Source organism: Trematomus bernacchii, unplaced genomic scaffold (assembly GCF_902827165.1).
Source record: "Trematomus bernacchii unplaced genomic scaffold, fTreBer1.1, whole genome shotgun sequence".
Classification (NCBI taxonomy): domain Eukaryota; kingdom Metazoa; phylum Chordata; class Actinopteri; order Perciformes; family Nototheniidae; genus Trematomus; species Trematomus bernacchii.
Window position 1 is genome coordinate 228466 of NW_022987768.1, and position 17251 is coordinate 245716.

General features: G+C 45.4%; 2 protein-coding genes and 1 non-coding gene across 3 annotated transcripts; all 3 read left to right on the plus strand.

The window, feature by feature from the left end:
* The first annotated feature begins 652 nt into the window (after window positions 1–652).
* rpl35a (ribosomal protein L35a) lies at window positions 653–6205 on the plus strand. Its single transcript, XM_034148466.1, has 5 exons — window positions 653–788; window positions 1967–2003; window positions 2308–2460; window positions 5104–5248; window positions 6139–6205. The coding sequence occupies exons 1-5, from the start codon at window positions 668–670 to the stop codon at window positions 6160–6162; spliced, it is 480 nt and encodes a 159-aa protein (XP_034004357.1). The 5' UTR covers window positions 653–667; the 3' UTR covers window positions 6163–6205.
* On the plus strand, window positions 4609–4872 carry LOC117496738. The gene has a single exon (XR_004557321.1).
* A 979-nt stretch (window positions 6206–7184) lies between the features above and the next one.
* rnpepl1 (arginyl aminopeptidase like 1) lies at window positions 7185–15536 on the plus strand (the record flags this gene model as incomplete). Its single annotated transcript, XM_034148467.1, is given in 5 exon segments — window positions 7185–9963; window positions 10315–10455; window positions 10585–10736; window positions 14011–14127; window positions 15301–15536. Coding segments are annotated over 5 exon segments (1531 nt in total), but the record flags the coding sequence as incomplete, so codon positions are not given.
* Between the last annotated feature and the right edge of the window lie 1715 nt (window positions 15537–17251).

Genomic DNA, 17251 nt, shown 5'->3' on the forward strand with positions numbered 1-17251 from the left:
ATGCATGATGTACTATGGAGGGGACATTGACAGAGGATTACTCACAAAGTACACGGTAAAAGTACTTCATTTTATTTCTGGTAGCAGTCAAACTAGTACCGAGTCCAACAGTGTCAGTTTTATTAAGAACTTGTGGTAAAAAATATTTGTATCACTCATCAAATATAGCAGGACAAAAAATGAAGAGCAGCTGATTTGAAAAAACAAAGTGGAGAGACGGCTGAGTGACCGCAGAGCAGAATCGCTGTAGTTTAAATCTCCTAACAATGTTGTACATTTTAGACACAGGCTTATTATATTTATAGCCAGGGCCGGCCCTAGGCACTGGCGTACTAGGCACTGGCGTACTAGGCGTACTGGAGGGGCGCTGCGCTGGGAGAAAGAAAAAAAATAATTCAAAATAATTCAAATGAATTTTTAATGTTTATTCTGTCTAATTTTCTGCCCTTGATGTAATACATTTACATTAATACTTGAATAAAGTAAACACCCTTTGCACAATGTTGCCGGTTATTAGTATAACCGGCAACATTTTGCATTTGCCCTGTACGATGTGCGCTGTAAGTACCAAATCATAATCTCGCCTAGGGCACCAAAATGTCTAGGGCCGGTCCTGGGTGACTATATTAGTCTAATAAAATAAAAATAAGGGGCCTTTATTAAACTCATGAGGCTGAATTTAAGCGCTTCTTTCTGTTCAGGCAGATTCTCGGTCACCTCTGTTTACTTTATTTTCCCAGCATTCCCTGCTCGCTTTCTTTTCCGCCATCTTCCCCCTCACAGTTACGGTAAGATCCAACATGTCCGAGAAAAGTGTCGAGAAACTCGTGAAATCCGCAGCCATTCAGTCCGATAGCCATCAGTAACTACCGGGGGGACAGTCCTCTGGACAGCGGGGGAGTTTACCCGGATTTAGAGCCGCGATGGAGGAGATTCAGCCCGGATTGAGAGAGAGGAGCTAACAGAGCAGAGAGGCTCCGGAGAGACAGCGAGGTGTCTGAGGAGCTGCAGCCGGGGAGGGAGCCTGATTCCCGGGGAGACTCAGGGAGAAGTGTCGGTGTTTATTGTGGAGCTCATAGAGATAAACGTGGTGTTTCAGCGAGAGGAGCTAGCGTTAGCCTGTTAGCATGTGGGTCATACTTAGCATTCATTCAGCTATGTAGATGTAAAATAAAACATATTAATTATGGATTGCTAAAAGTTAAATGTATTTGTTGATCCAGTTCAGGACATCATGTTATAACTTTGACTGAGAACAATGCGGACATTTGATGCTAAACTCGGTTACTGATGTTAGCTGTTAGCATGTTAGCTGCAGTGTGTCTGCAGGAGGAACAGCAACATGTGTTTCAAAGTGCTTTAATCGGGTCTAAAAACATGCAGGAAAGAGCTGAGAGCCCAACCTGCTGTTAGCATGTTAGCATGTTAGCTTCAGTGTCTCATGTGTGGCTGCAGACTAACATGTTATAATAATGTTTATATTCATGGTGTGAGCTCAGGTGTGTTGGACAGTGTTCAGCAGGTGTGTGTGACATGAAGAGGGACCAGACTCCTCTAAAGCCAGACTAGTCACGTTTTAATGGTAAATCTGAGGTGGGATTTTATATATCAGTAGTTTCTCTTCCTGATGATGTGCTGGACGTTGTCCTGATGTCTGGACGAGTTGTGATGGATGATCAGTCACGTGGATATAAAGGCGTAATGGGTTAATTTAAAATGTTGTTTCTTGACTGAAATGCCGTTGTTTATGACATCTGCTCTCATCCCACAGCATCTATATCATATCTAGTGTGAACTGGTCCAGTTTGACATCAGGACGAGTTCACTGTCTTTAACGTGCAGCTGGTTATCATAGGAGGGATCAATGGTTATTGATCATGAGGGATCTTTAGGGACAGACCTGTTAGTGTTCCTGCTGCTGTACGATGATAACGCTCTGATGTAACTGATCACTGATCTGTTTCAGGTGGATTCACCTGGAGAAGACTGACGATGCCTGGAAGGTGAGACCCTCTACGTTCAGTATGAGATATGAGTGTGTACTGCAGACAGAGGTGTTAACAGCCAACACTAATCTGAGGAGTATGTGAGATAGTTCTCTCTAAACTCAGACTGGAGTAAGGCCGTCTCCAGCATCACATAACATCACATAGCTATCACATGACTCAGTCCTGATGCTCTTCTAGGTCATCACACATGCTGTCATGAACACAGCTACAGTTGGGATACCTTTGTTATCATGGTACTCTCTATTGGAAGAGGACATTCAGTGTCAACAATATTTAATATGTATTGTTTGTGTTTCAGACTATGGAGTAAGGCCATCTTCACCGGCTACAAGCGCGGTCTGAGGAACCAGCGCGAGCACACGGCCCTGCTGAAGGTGGAGGGCTGCTACACCCGCACAGAGGTCGACTTCTACCTCGGGAAGCGCTGCGCCTACGTCTACAAGGCCAAGAAGTGAGCGCTCGCACACACACACACACACACACACAGAGACAGACCCACACCTGAGCAGGCCGTCACATGACTTCAGTCTGACTCGTTTGTCGTGAGTCGTTGAAACTCAGATCTTGAATAGAAAGCTTCTGGTTTGATTCTGAGCGTCTTCTTAGCTTCAAGTTATCCCCACGTCCTCGTTCCAGCCCCTCTGACTCCCCTCTGAAACTACATCTAAAGCACGTGAGCCTGAAGACCCTCTCTCTCATCGTGCCCCTATGCCAGGTGTCCTTGGGTGTTACGAAAGGCGCCCCCAAAATAAATGTATTATTAAAGAGGAACATTTTAAAGTACACAAACTGTGGAGCAACAGATGTGGTCTGTAACTCCCCATGCCTACGTTTCCCACAATGCAACAGAGCAATACTAATACAGTAATATACAGGGTGCGTACGGGTGCTGGAAATCCTTGAAATTGTACGAGGTGTTTTCAAGGTTTGAAAAGTGCTTGAATTTTGGGAATGGTGCTTGAATTTGGGATAAAGTGCTTGAAATTGTAAATGCTTTACTTCGCTTTTTAGATTAAAAGAAAATAAAGAAGTCGGAGAGCGCTTAATTGCTTCGCTTTTACATAAAACAGCTCCGCTCCGGCCTTCCCGCGCAATGCAGAGCATTCTGGGCATTCTGATGAGAGTGATAGATGACAGTATGCCAGGAGGTTGCCGTTTCAACGAGCGTTGGCTAGCAGAAGACAAATCCAAGCCATGGCTAAGACGAGGGTCAAGCCCAAGAGTAGCCTCCTGCAAAGTGTGCAACAATAACGATGCGAGAGTCTGCGCTGACGAGCCACACCACACGAAAGGTACGCCGTAGAGCATTTTAGATTAGGCTATCGTTGCATGTAAAATACATGACACTTTTCTCTGTGCGGCAAAACAAGCTCGCCAAAATGGCTTCACCAGTTTGGCAGTATTTTAAGTGTCCGAAAATGACAATAAAATAGCGGTATGCAACGTGTGTGTGAAGCAGAAATCCTGCAGCTCCACCCGCTGTGACGGACCGGTGAGCGGAGCTGAACACACATTAAGAGTTAGACCTAACGCACTTAGCTATTTTATCTACCTCTGGAACAAGCTAAACTAGTTATACATATATTTATTCTTCACTGTCGGGTCACTCATTACTGGATCAGTGAGCTGCATGAGATACTGACGGGCTGTCAGGAGAGAGGAAGAGAGAGGGAGAGAGAGAGGGGGAGAGAGGAAGAGAGAGGGGGAGAGGGAGGGGGAGAGAGGAAAAGAGAGCGGTATCGGCCGATACTGATTCCGGCGATCGGCTCCAAAATTGGCGATCGGAGCATCCCTAATAATATATCTGATATGTTTTATAATGATTGATCATGAAAGTGTTCTCAAAGCTGGTAAAGGAGCAGCTAGTTTGAATGACTTTGTATACTGCAGGGTAGCTTGTGGATTTACTCCAGGTGGAACTAAAGTCTGATTTAACACTTGGTTATATTTCACATCATTCATCCACATCTGTGAAGTAACTAAAGGTATTAAATACATGTAGTGGAGTCAAAGTACACCATGTACCTCTGAACTGTAGTGGAGTACAAGTACACCATGTACCTCTGACTTGTGTTTACTGCCAACCTAAAAGTACCTCAAAAATAGTAATCAATAATATATTGAAAAGTTATTTGGCTGATTGTTTTATATTGGCTCAGCCAGGTTATATGGGATGCCCAGTCTACGTACAGATGGGTCTCATTTTGAAATATTAAACTTAGTTTTCTTTTCTAACATTTTTAATGTTTCATCCTCATGTAGAATGCTATTATGAAACACATTTGGTTGTTTATAGCATAAAGAACATCTGATTTAATGTGAGGTAGGGAAATAATCATTTGAGTATAAGTATGTGTATATAAATATGTAATTTACAACAGCTGTAAGATGCTTGAAAAGCTTGAAAATGCACCTTGAAAATGCTTGAAAAGTGCTTGAATTTGACTTTGGAAAAGGTGTAAGAACCCTGAATATAACCGAGGGAGCCCATGCCTACGTTTCCCACAATGCAACAGAGCAAGACTAATACAGTAATATACCTGAGGGAGCCCATGCCTACGTTTCCCACAATGCAACAGAGCAATGACGATCAGACGGGGGTCGGTGATGATAAGTAAAAGGTCTGATTTCCCACAATCCCCTCTGCCGGCCTCAGCTCCCAGCATGCTCTAGTGCTGCATGATGGTCCCAGCAGCTGCTGAGACAGGAAGTGACATCACAAACAGGATGTGACATCACAGCGAGTCTGTACAGAGATCCTGCAGGCGCCCAGTGATGATGTCATCCAACAGAACCAATCAGCACGCAGCGAGAGGCCGGGGGGGGGGGGTGGGGCATGATCTCCAGTTTTCAACCTGAGACCCCCAGACTGTCACTCAAAATACACCTGAGAGAGGAGAGGTGTGCAAAACAGGAAACGCCAACTAGAGACCTTCACAATAAAAGCATGGGCTGATTATAAAACACATTCTCATCTCATGATCTAACAATTAGGGCTACTAAAGGGTGTGTCCTTGTTTAGTGTGTTGAAGTGTGTGTGTCCTTGTTTAGTGTGTATGATAGTGTGTTAACGTGCCCTGGGTTGTGTCCTCAGGAACACCGTGACCCCTGGAGGTAAACCCAATAAGACGCGTGTGATCTGGGGCAAAGTGACTCGCGCGCACGGAAGCAGCGGGATGGTGAGAGCGAAGTTCAGGAGCAACCTGCCAGCCAAGGCCATGGGGCACAGGATCAGAGTGGTGAGTTCTCCTGCAGTCCCTGAACGCACCGTCTGAACATCCAGATTCACTGCTCTCGGCTTTAATACTGTGTTCACACTTCACTGCCTCTCCATGGCCTCACAGCAGATCTTTAAACACTGATCACCACGTTCAGTGATTAACCGTCTCTGTGGTTACACCTTCAATCAGAGACACACAGACACACACAGATGCGCACACACAGACGCACACACACAGACACAGACGCACACACACAGACGCACACACAGAGACACACACAGACGCACACACAGAGACACACACAGAGAGAGAGAGAGAGACACACACAGAGACACACATGGAGAGAGAGAGAGAGACACACACAGAGACACACACAGAGAGAGAGAGAGAGACACACACAGAGACACACATGGAGAGACACACACATGGAGAGACACACACACAGAGACACACACACAGAGACGCACACAGAGACACTCACACAGACGCACATGGAGAGACACACACACACAGAGACGCACACAGAGACACTCACACAGACGCACATGGAGAGACACACAGACACACACAGAGACACACACACACAGACGCACATGGAGAGACACACACACAGAGACACACACAGAGACACTCACACAGACGCACATGGAGACACACACACACAGAGACACACACAGAGACACACACAGAGACACACACAGAGACACACACAGAGAGAGACTCAGTAACATAATCTAAGCAGGATACATTTAGTTAGTAAATGTAGTAAATGGTGACGTGTTGCTCTTCACATCATCAGCACTGAAACATCCCATAATGTTAGCCATCTGAAAGCGTGTCCCTGCAGCTCTGATGTCTCCGAGGTGTTTTATTGTGGCGGGGTCTGACTTCCTGTCTTCTCGTTTCAGATGCTGTACCCGTCTCGAGTCTGAAGAAGAAGAAGAAACGTCTGATAAATAAAAACTGATTCACGTCCTCCGCGTCCCGTCTGATCTTTCCTTCACGTTATTCAATCTGGGTCAAAACTTTACTTAAAGGGGACCTATCATGCAAAATGCACTTTGTACGTCTTTTCTACATGAATATGTGTCCCCGGTGTTCCAGGGAACTCACCAAGTGTCAGAAAACACAACCCTCTCTATTTTCCTCCATACCCAAATCTCTAAAAAAGGGGCTGCAACGGATCTGATAAAAACTGATCCAGATTTGAGCGTGGTCAGCTGCAGCTCACAGATCAGACCCGTAGACAGCAAACAGCACATAGAGCGAAATGAGGCATGGCTAAAATGCATCTGTTTGGTATTTTGAAAACAGAAACTTATAAATATACCTTATATAGGTATGGCCCTACAATATATCATTTAAATATAGCATGATAGGTGTCCTTTAAAGGGTTAATCACAACTATTTAAACAGTGTGTGAAATGTAAACTCTGTTAATGAAGTACTTAATATACAGCGTGAGGAAAAAGGGTTTGAGAAAGGTAATACAATTGACTATTCTGAAGCCCCGCCCCCTCTAACATTAGCAGCCAATCAGGAGCCTGGAAGATGGTTTTTTTCTCTGAACTGATCTGCTGTCAGCTGATTGGTTGATACCTCGGTGACGTCACAGTGAACTCTGGAGCAGAAACACAGTTCAAGATGAACTGAGAGAAAAGGAGCAAAAACAAGATTTTAAGAAATCTATTATAACTTTAAAATATAGCAATAACATGAATAAAGATGAATTATAGGCCCGTTAAAATATATCTTTGGTTTTTCATTTGTTTGGTGTTGATTGTACATGATTTTGTTTTCTAATAAAGGTAGATTTAATAAAATATATAAAACGACAAATAGATATATTTTATCCTAATTTGGGAACATTTTTGTTCATTCTTAATTAAATATCTAAGAAAAATAAATAAAATAATACTGTGAGCTCCGCAGCGCCCCCCCCCCCCTGTCTGCTCTAACTCTCCCCGGCTGAGACTTCCTGTGTTCTGGGAGCAGAGCCTCCTCTCGCCCCTCTCTCTGGATCATTGTCTCCTCACAGCTAACAGCTAACAGCTAACCACCGGGACGATCCCCTGAAAGAGCCCGGGAAACGGAGCAGGGATTCGGCCGCAGCTCTCAGGAAGTGCCGCTGTCTGCTGGAGCTAATCAGAGCTAATGCTAATTAGCTAGTTATTTAGCCTGTTTATAAACCGGGTTAACAAGAGCTAAAGAGGCTAATCACAGCAGCTAACCTGGGCTAAAAGGGCTTTGAGGTGTGTTTGTTGAGTTAGTTTTTAATCAGCCTTTAAGTGTCCCTTTAAAGCCTCTTCCTGTCCGGGTTTACATTCAAACTCACTGGTTTGTGATGGTTTAAACCCAGTCTAAAGACACACTGAGGGTTTGTTATGGTTCCTGTGAGAGGGTTAAGGGTCTACAAGTAGTCTGGATACATGAGGGTTAAGGGTCTACAAGCAGTCTGGATACATGAGGGTTAAGGGTCTACAAGCAGTCTGGATACATGAGGGTTAAGGGTCTACATGTAGTCTGGATACATGAGGGTTAAGGGTCTCCAAGCAGTCTGGATACATGAGGGTTAAGGGTCTCCAATTAGTCTGGATACATGAGGGTTAATGGTCTACATGTAGTCTGGATACATGAGGGTTAAGGGTCTACATGTAGTCTGGATACATGAGGGTTAAGGGTCTACATGTAGTCTGGATACATGAGGGTTAAGGGTCTACATGTAGTCTGGATACATGAGGGTTAAGGGTCTACATGTAGTCTGGATACATGAGGGTTCAGGGTCTACAAATAGTCTGGATACATGAGGGTTCAGGGTCTACAAATAGTCTGGATACATGAGGGTTAAGGGTCTACATGTAGTCTGGATACGTGAGGGTTAAGTTCAGGGGTCTTAATGTAGTTCAGGTTTAGTTGAATATAGTTTTTAATTATCTCAAATCAGCCTTTAAGTGTCCCTTTAAAGCCTCTTACTTTATGGGTTTAGACCAGGTTTATATTCAACTCACTGGCTTGTTGTGGTTCCTGTGAGAGGCTAAAGGGTCTACAGGTCTTCAGTTCAGGTTCTCATGCAGTCTGGTTAGCTGAGGGTTACATTCAGGATGTGGTTCAGGTTTTTGTTGATTTGAGTTTTAAATACTCTTAAATCTGCCTTTAAACGTAGGCTCCTGTTTGAGACCTGGTCCGGATCACAGGTGTCCTTACTGCTGTTTGATCTGTTTGATGGGGGTTTTGGTGGTTCTGGTTCCTATCTGTTTACAGCCGGTCTGGACTTGGTCTGGTTTCAGCTGAATGTTCTTCACATACAGACCGGTTTGAAACCTGGTTCTGGTTTTATTCCTGGGTCTCCTTTCTTTATTTAAGTGTCCTTACAGGTGCTTCACTCAGGTTTGTTAGACCTGGTTTCTGAATGTGGTCTGGCCTGATTTACATAGAGGACTTCAGGCAGTCTCTGGTCTCAAACTGGTTTCACTGTCAGACCGGGTCAGTCTTCCTGAAGGTAACAGGACACAGAGGCAATTCAAAGTGCTTCACATCCTCACTAACACTTAACAAGAAGACAACAGAAAGGAACACAGCAGAGAAACACATGGAGTAACACATTCATAAAGGAGATACAGAATAGTTTGAAAACCACATTGTGAATCCAGAAGGAGCTGAGACCAGTGAAAAGGCTTCTGGGTCGGCAGCTGAGAAGAGTCGTGTTTCAGACTCGACTTCAAAGAGCTCAGCGCTGGTGAAGAAGACTCAGGGTTTCTGGAGGTTTGTTCCATTTGTGGGAAGCATAAAGACTAAGACCCCTGAAGACAGCTGGTTCTGGATGCAGTTAGTCCTGGTTTAGCAGAAGGATGGCGGACATCCAGCAGACCCCCACCTCTCTGTGCTGCTGCCGGAAATCCCCTCCGGTCTCAGGGTCCAGAGCCACAGCAGGAGGTCCTGGTCCCTCAGCAGGAGGTTCTGGTCCCTCAGCAGGTCCTAGTCCCTCAGCAGGAGGTCCTGGTCCCTCAGCAGGAGGTTCTGGTCCTTCCTCAGGTTCTGGTCCTGGTCCCTCAGCAGGAGGTCCTGGTCCCTCAGCAGGAGGTTATGGTCCCTCAGCAGGTCATAGTCCCTCAGCAGGAGGTCCTGGTCCCTCAGCAGGAGGTTCTGGTCCTTCCTCAGGTTCTGGTCCTGGTCCCTCAGCAGGAGGTCCTGGTTCCTCAGCAGGAGGTTCTGGTCCCTCCTCAGGTTCTGGTCCTGGTTCAGGTTCTGGTCCTGGTTCTGGTCCCTCAGCAGGAGATCCTGGTCCCTCAGCAGGAGGTTCTGGTCCCTCCTCAGGTTCTGGTCCCGGTTCTGGTTCTGGTTCAGGTTCTGCTCCTGGTCCCCCTCAGCGACGCCCCCTGGTGGACGTGGCCTCGGCCTCTAACTTCAGCTGCTTCTCACTGAAACACCTGCACCTGGACCTCAGGATCAACTTCGCGGTGAAGGAGCTGAGCGGCTGGCTGGTTCTGGACCTGGTCCCGCTGCAGCCGGGGATCCAGAGCCTGGTTCTGGACTGCCACCCCTCCCTGCTGATCCAGACTGTGGACTGTAAGGTCCCGGGTCTCACGGGTCAGACGGGTCTCACGTCCCTCACCTACCGCCTCGACCCATTCTCAGACTACGGCTCCTCTCTGAACATCAGCCTGCCGAACGCCCTGAAGCCGGGCCGACTGATCCAGATCACGGTCCGGTACAGCACCACAGACGGGCCTGCGGTAAGGGAGCGAGGCATTTAGTCTTTAAGTTAAGGGTTTATCAGTCTCTGGTACAGCACCACAGACGGGCCCGCGGTAAGGGAGTGAGGCATTTAGTCTTTAAGTTAAGGGTTTATCAGTCTCTGGTACAGCACCACAGACGGGCCCGTGGTAAGGGAGCGAGGATATATCAGTCTCTAGTTAAGGGTTTTTAGTCTCTGGTTTAAGGTAAGGAAACATTTTTACTTTAGTCCATAAACCAGGAGGAGCAGTGCATTGTGGGATCTGCAGGATCTGCAGTACATTGTGGGATCTGCAGTGCATTGTGGGATGTGTAGTGCATTGTGGGACCTGATGCTCACCTGTGTGCAGATCTGGTGGCTGGACTCGGAGCTCACCTGTGGACAGACCCGTCCTCTGGTCTTCACTCAGGGACACTCCGTCTGCAACAGATCCTTCTTCCCCTGCTTCGACACTCCAGCTGTGAAGAGCACGTACACTGCATCAGTGAGGGTGAGACACACACACACACACACACACACACACACACACACACACACACACACACACACACACACACACACACACACACACACACACACTCTTCTTCTCTTGTATGATATAGTTGTGGTTCTTCCCCAGGTCCCTGAAGGCATCACGGTTCTGATGAGTGCGTCTCGGAGCTCCTACTCTAGTCTGGACCGGGTCTTCCAGTTCTCCATGGAGCTCCCAGTGCCCTCCTACCTGGTGGCCCTGGTGGCCGGAGAGCTGCAGCACGTGGACGTGGGCCCGCGGTCAGTGTACTGGTTATACTGGGTTATACTGGGTTATAGTGGTTATACTGGGTTATACTGGGTTATACTGGTTATATTGGTTATACTGGTTATACTGTGTTATACTGGGTTATACTGGTTATACTGGGTTATACTGGTTTATACTGGGTTATACTGGTTATACTGGGTTATACTGGGTTATAGTGGTTATACTGGTTTATACTGGGTTATACTGGTTATACTGGGTTATACTGGGTTATATTGGTTATACTGGTTATACTGTGTTATACTGGGTTATACTTATACTGGTTATACTGGTTTTTACTGGTTTATACTGGTTATACTGGGTTATACTGGGTTATACTGGTTATACTGGGTTATAGTGGTTATACTGGTTTATACTGGGTTATACTGGGTTATACTGGTTATACTGGGTTATACTGGGTTATAGTGGTTATACTGGTTATACTGGGTTATACTGGTTTATACTGGGTTATACTGGTTATACTGGGTTATATTGGTTATACTGGTTATCTGGGTTTATACTGGGTTATACTGGTTTATACTGGGTTATACTGGTTTATACTGGGTTATACTGGTTATACTGGTTATACTGGTTATACTGGTTATACTGGTTATACTGGGTTATACTGGTTATACTGGGTTATACTGGTTATACTGGGTTATACTGGGTTTATACTGGGTTATACTGGTTTATACTGGGTTATACTGGTTTATACTGGTTTATACTGGGTTATACTGGGTTATAATGGGGTTATACTGGGTTTATACTGGGTTTATACTGGTTTATACTGGGTTATACTGGGTTATACTGGTTTATACTGGGTTATACTGGGTTATACTGGTTTATACTGGGTTATACTGGGTTATACTGGTTTATACTGGGTTATACTGGGTTATACTGGTTATACTGGGTTATACTGGGTTATACTGGTTATATTGGTTATACTGGTTATACTGGTTATACTGGGTTATACTGGGTTATACTGGTTTATACTGGGTTATACTGGTTATACTGGGTTATACTGGGTTATAGTGGTTATACTGGTTTATACTGGGTTATACTGGTTATACTGGGTTATACTGGGTTATATTGGTTATACTGTGTTATACTGGTTATACTGGTTTATACTGGGTTATACTGGTTATACTGGGTTATACTGGGTTATAGTGGTTATACTGGTTTATACTGGGTTATACTGGGGTTATACTGGTTTATACTGGGTTATACTGGGTTATAGTGGGTTATACTGGTTTATACTGGGTTATACTGGTTTATACTGGGTTATACTGGTTATACTGGGTTATACTGGGTTATATTGGTTATACTGGTTATACTGTGTTATACTGGGTTATACTGGTTATACTGGGTTATACTGGTTTATACTGGGTTATACTGGTTATACTGGGTTATACTGGTTATAGTGGTTATACTGGTTTATACTGGGTTATACTGGGTTATACTGGTTATACTGGGTTATACTGGGTTATACTGGGTTATACTGGTTTATACTGGGTTATACTGGTTTATACTGGGTTATACTGGGTTATACTGGTTTATACTGGGTTATACTGGGTTATAATGGGTTATACTGGTTTATACTGGGTTATACTGGTTTATACTGGGTTATACTGGGTTATACTGGTTTATACTGGGTTATACTGGTTTATACTGGGTTATACTGGGTTATACTGGTTTATACTGGGTTATACTGGTTTATACTGGGTTATACTGGGTTATACTGGTTTATACTGGGTTATACTGGGTTATACTGGGTTATACTGGGTTATACTGGTTATACTGGGTTATACTGGGTTATACTGGGTTATACTGGTTATACTGGTTATACTGGGTTATACTGGGTTATACTGGTTTATACTGGGTTATAGTGGTTATACTGGGTTATACTGGGTTATACTGGGTTTATACTGGGTTATACTGGGTTATACTGGTTATACTGGTTATACTGGGTTATACTGGTTTATACTGGATTATACTGGTTATACTGGTTATACTGGGTTATACTGGTTATACTGGTTATACTGGTTATACTGGGTTATACTGGTTATACTGGTTTATACTGGGTTATACTGGTTATACTGGGTTATAGTGGTTTATACTGGTTTATACTGGGTTATACTGGTTATACTGGGTTATACTGGGTTATACTGGGTTATACTGGTTTATACTGGGTTATACTGGTTTATACTGGGTTATACTGGTTATACTGGGTTATACTGGTTATAATGGGTTATACTGGGTTATACTGGGTTATACTGGGTTATACTGGTTTATACTGGGTTATACTGGGTTATACTGGGTTATACTGGTTTATACTGGGTTATACTGGTTTATACTGGGTTATACTGGGTTATAATGGTTATACTGGTTTATACTGGGTTATACTGGGTTATACTGGTTTATACTGGGTTATACTGGTTATAATGGGTTATACTGGGTTATACTGGTTATACTGGTTTATACTGCGTTATACTGGGTTAAACTGGTTTATACTGGTTTACACCGGTTTATATTGGGTTATAGTGGGTTATACTGGTTATACTGGGTTATACTGGGTTATACTGGTTATAATGGTTATACTGGGTTATACTGGTTATAATGGTTATACTGGTTTACACTGGTTATACTGGTTTATACTGGTTTATACTGGGTTATACTGGTTTATACTGGGTTATACTGGGTTATACTGGTTATACTGGGTTATACTGGTTTATACTGGGTTTATACTGGGTTATACTGGTTATACTGGGTTATACTGGGTTATACTGGTTTATACTGGGTTATACTGGTTATACTGGTTATACTGGGTTATAATGGGTTATACTGGGTTATACTGGTTTATACTGGGTTATACTGGTTATACTGGTTTATACTGGGTTATACTGGTTTATACTGGGTTATACTGGTTTATACTGGGTTATACTGGGTAATACTGGGTTATACTGGTTTATACTGGGTTATACTGGTTTATACTGGGTTATAATGGGTTATACTGGGTTATAATGGGTTATACTGGTTTATACTGGGTTATACTGGGTTATACTGGTTTATACTGGGTTATACTGGTTATAATGGGTTATACTGGGTTATACTGGTTTATACTGCGTTATACTGGGTTAAACTGGTTTATACTGGTTTACACTGGTTTACACCGTTTATACTGGTCTCTTCTGGTCTCTACTGCTGTTCCCTTGTGTTCCCTGGTTATACTGGTCTATACTGGTTGACACTGGTCTCTTCTGGTTGTGTCAGGAGCCGGGTGTGGGCCGAGCCCTGCCTGCTGCCGGTGGCCGTGCAGAAGCTGGGCGGCAGCGTGGAGCGCTGGCTGGCCGTCGCTGAGCAGCTGTTCGGACCCTACCTGTGGGGCAGGTGAGCTCAGAGCAAGAGACACTGAGAGATGATTCATGGTGTCTTTTGTTATATTTAATAAAGTCATAAAGAGAGTCAATATAAAGTGAAATGCAGGAACAGAGCAGCTTCACCCTCAGAGAGAGAAGCTCTGCTCACAGTCTCTCTGTGTCCAACTGGTCCCACCCTTACACTCTCTGAGGCTTCATCGAAACATCCCACCCTTAAACCATGAAACTCCCAGTCCGTCACCCATTGGCTAATCTCTCTGACCCCCCGTGGAATAACAGCCCTTCACCCATTGGCTAATCTCTCTGACCCCCGTGGAATAACAGCCCTTCACCCATTGGCTAATCTCTCTGACCCCCGTGGAATAACAGCCCTTCACCCATTGGCTAATCTCTCTGGCCCCCCGTGGAATAACAGCCCTTCACCCATTGGCTAATCTCTCTGGCCCCCCGTGGAATAACAGCCCTTCACCCATTGGCTAATCTCTCTGACCCCCCGTGGAATAACAGCCCTTCACTCATTGGCTAATCTCTCTGACCCCCCGTGGAATAACAGCCCTTCACCCATTGGCTAATCTCTCTGGCCCCCCGTGGAATAACAGCCCTTCACCCATTGGCTAATCTCTCTGGCCCCCCGTGGAATAACAGCCCTTCACCCATTGGCTAATCTCTCTGGCCCCCCGTGGAATAACAGCCCTTCACCCATTGGCTAATCTCTCTGGCCCCCCGTGGAATAACAGCCCTTCACCCATTGGCTAATCTCTCTGACCCCCCGTGGAATAACAGCCCTTCACTCATTGGCTAATCTCTCTGACCCCCCGTGGAATAACAGCCCTTCACCCATTGGCTAATCTCTTTGACCCCCCGTGGAATAACAGCCCTTCACCCATTGGCTAATCTCTTTGACCCCCCGTGGAATAACAGCCCTTCACATCTTTACACACACACAAGACTAAAAGTACTATTTAACAGAGTCAAACTCCATCATATATCCTTATATGTGATCAGATCAGACAGAAAGTACTTTATTGATCTCAATAGGAAGTGTTTGTGTCGCAGCAGCATGACAATACAAATGAAAGGACAAGAAAGTAGAAAATAATAATAATAATAATAAATGCTGATATGATCATTTGACAGACCAACGGTCACACCTCATATTGATACCTCATCCCCCCCCCCTCAGGTGTGACATCGTGTTCCTCCCCCCCTCCTTCCCCATCGTTGCCATGGAGAACCCGTGCCTCATCTTCATCATCGCCTCCATCCTGGAGAGCAGCGAGTTCCTGGTGATCGACGTCGTGCACGAGATCGCCCACGGCTGGTTCGGGAACGCCGTGACCAACGCCAGCTGGGAGGAGATGTGGCTGAGCGAGGGTCTGGCTACATACGCCCAGCGGCGAATCACCACCCAGACACACGGTACTACTTTATTAACATTATTATTAACCTCACTGAGGGTCTGGCTGGGTATGGAGGAAAAAAGAGAGGGTCTTATTCTCTGACACTTTGAGAGTCTCCTGACACACCGGGGACACACCGGGGACACACCGGGGACACATGGTGATGTAGAGAAGACATCACTTAGTGAGTCTCCTGACACACCGGGGACACATGGTGATGTAGAAAAGACATCACTTAGTGAGTCTCCTGACACACCGGGGACACATGGTGATGTAGAAAAGACATCACTTAGTGAGTCTCCTGACACACCGGGGACACATGGTGATGTAGAGAAGACATCACTTAGTGAGTCTCCTGACACACCGGGGACACATGGTGATGTAGAGAAGACATCACTTAGAGAGTCTCCTGACACACCGGGGACACATGGTGATGTAGAGAAGACATCACTTAGAGAGTCTCCTGACACACCGGGGACACATGGTGATGTAGAGGAGACATCACTTAGAGAGTCTCCTGACACACCGGGGACACATGGTGATGTAGAGAAGACATCACTTAGAGAGTCTCCTGATACACCGGGGACACATGGTGATGTAGAGAAGACATCACTTAGTGAGTCTCCTGACACACCGGGACACATGGTGATGTAGAGAAGACATCACTTTGTGAGTCTCCTGACACACCGGGGACACATGGTGATGTAGAGAAGACATCACTATGAGAGTCTCCTGACACACCGGGGACACATGGTGATGTAGAGAAGACATCACTTAGTGAGTCTCCTGACACACCGGGGACACATGGTGATGTAGAGAAGACATCACTATGAGAGTCTCCTGACACACCGGGGACACATGGTGATGTAGAGAAGACATCACTTAGAGAGTCTCCTGACACACCGGGGACACATGGTGATGTAGAGGAGACATCACTTAGAGAGTCTCCTGACACACCGGGGACACATGGTGATGTAGAGAAGACATCACTTTGTGAGTCTCCTGACACACCGGGGACACATGGTGATGTAGAGAAGACATCACTTTGTGAGTCTCCTGACACACCGGGGACACATGGTGATGTAGAGAAGACATCACTTTGTGAGTCTCCTGACACACCGGGGACACATGGTGATGTAGAGAAGACATCACTTTGTGAGTCCTCCTGACACACCGGGGACACATGGTGATGTAGAGAAGACATCACTTAGAGAGTCTCCTGACACACCGGGGACACATGGTGATGTAGAGAAGACATCACTTAGAGAGTCTCCTGACACACCGGGGACACATGGTGATGTAGAGAAGACATCACTTTGTGAGTCTCCTGACACACCGGGGACACATGGTGATGTAGAGAAGACATCACTTAGTGAGTCTCCTGACACACCGGGGACACATGGTGATGTAGAGAAGACATCACTATGTGAGTCTCCTGACACACCGGGGACACATGGTGATGTAGAGAAGACATCACTTAGAGAGTCTCCTGACACACCGGGGACACATGGTGATGTAGAGGAGACATCACTTAGAGAGTCTCCTGACACACCGGGACACATGGTGATGTAGAGAGACATCACTTTGTGAGTCTCCTGACCAACCGGGGAACTGGTGATGTAGAGAAGACATCACTTTGAGAGTCTCCTGACAACCAACCGGGGACACATGGTGATTGTAGAGAAGACATCACTATGTGAGTCTCCTGACACACCGGGGACACATGGTGATGTA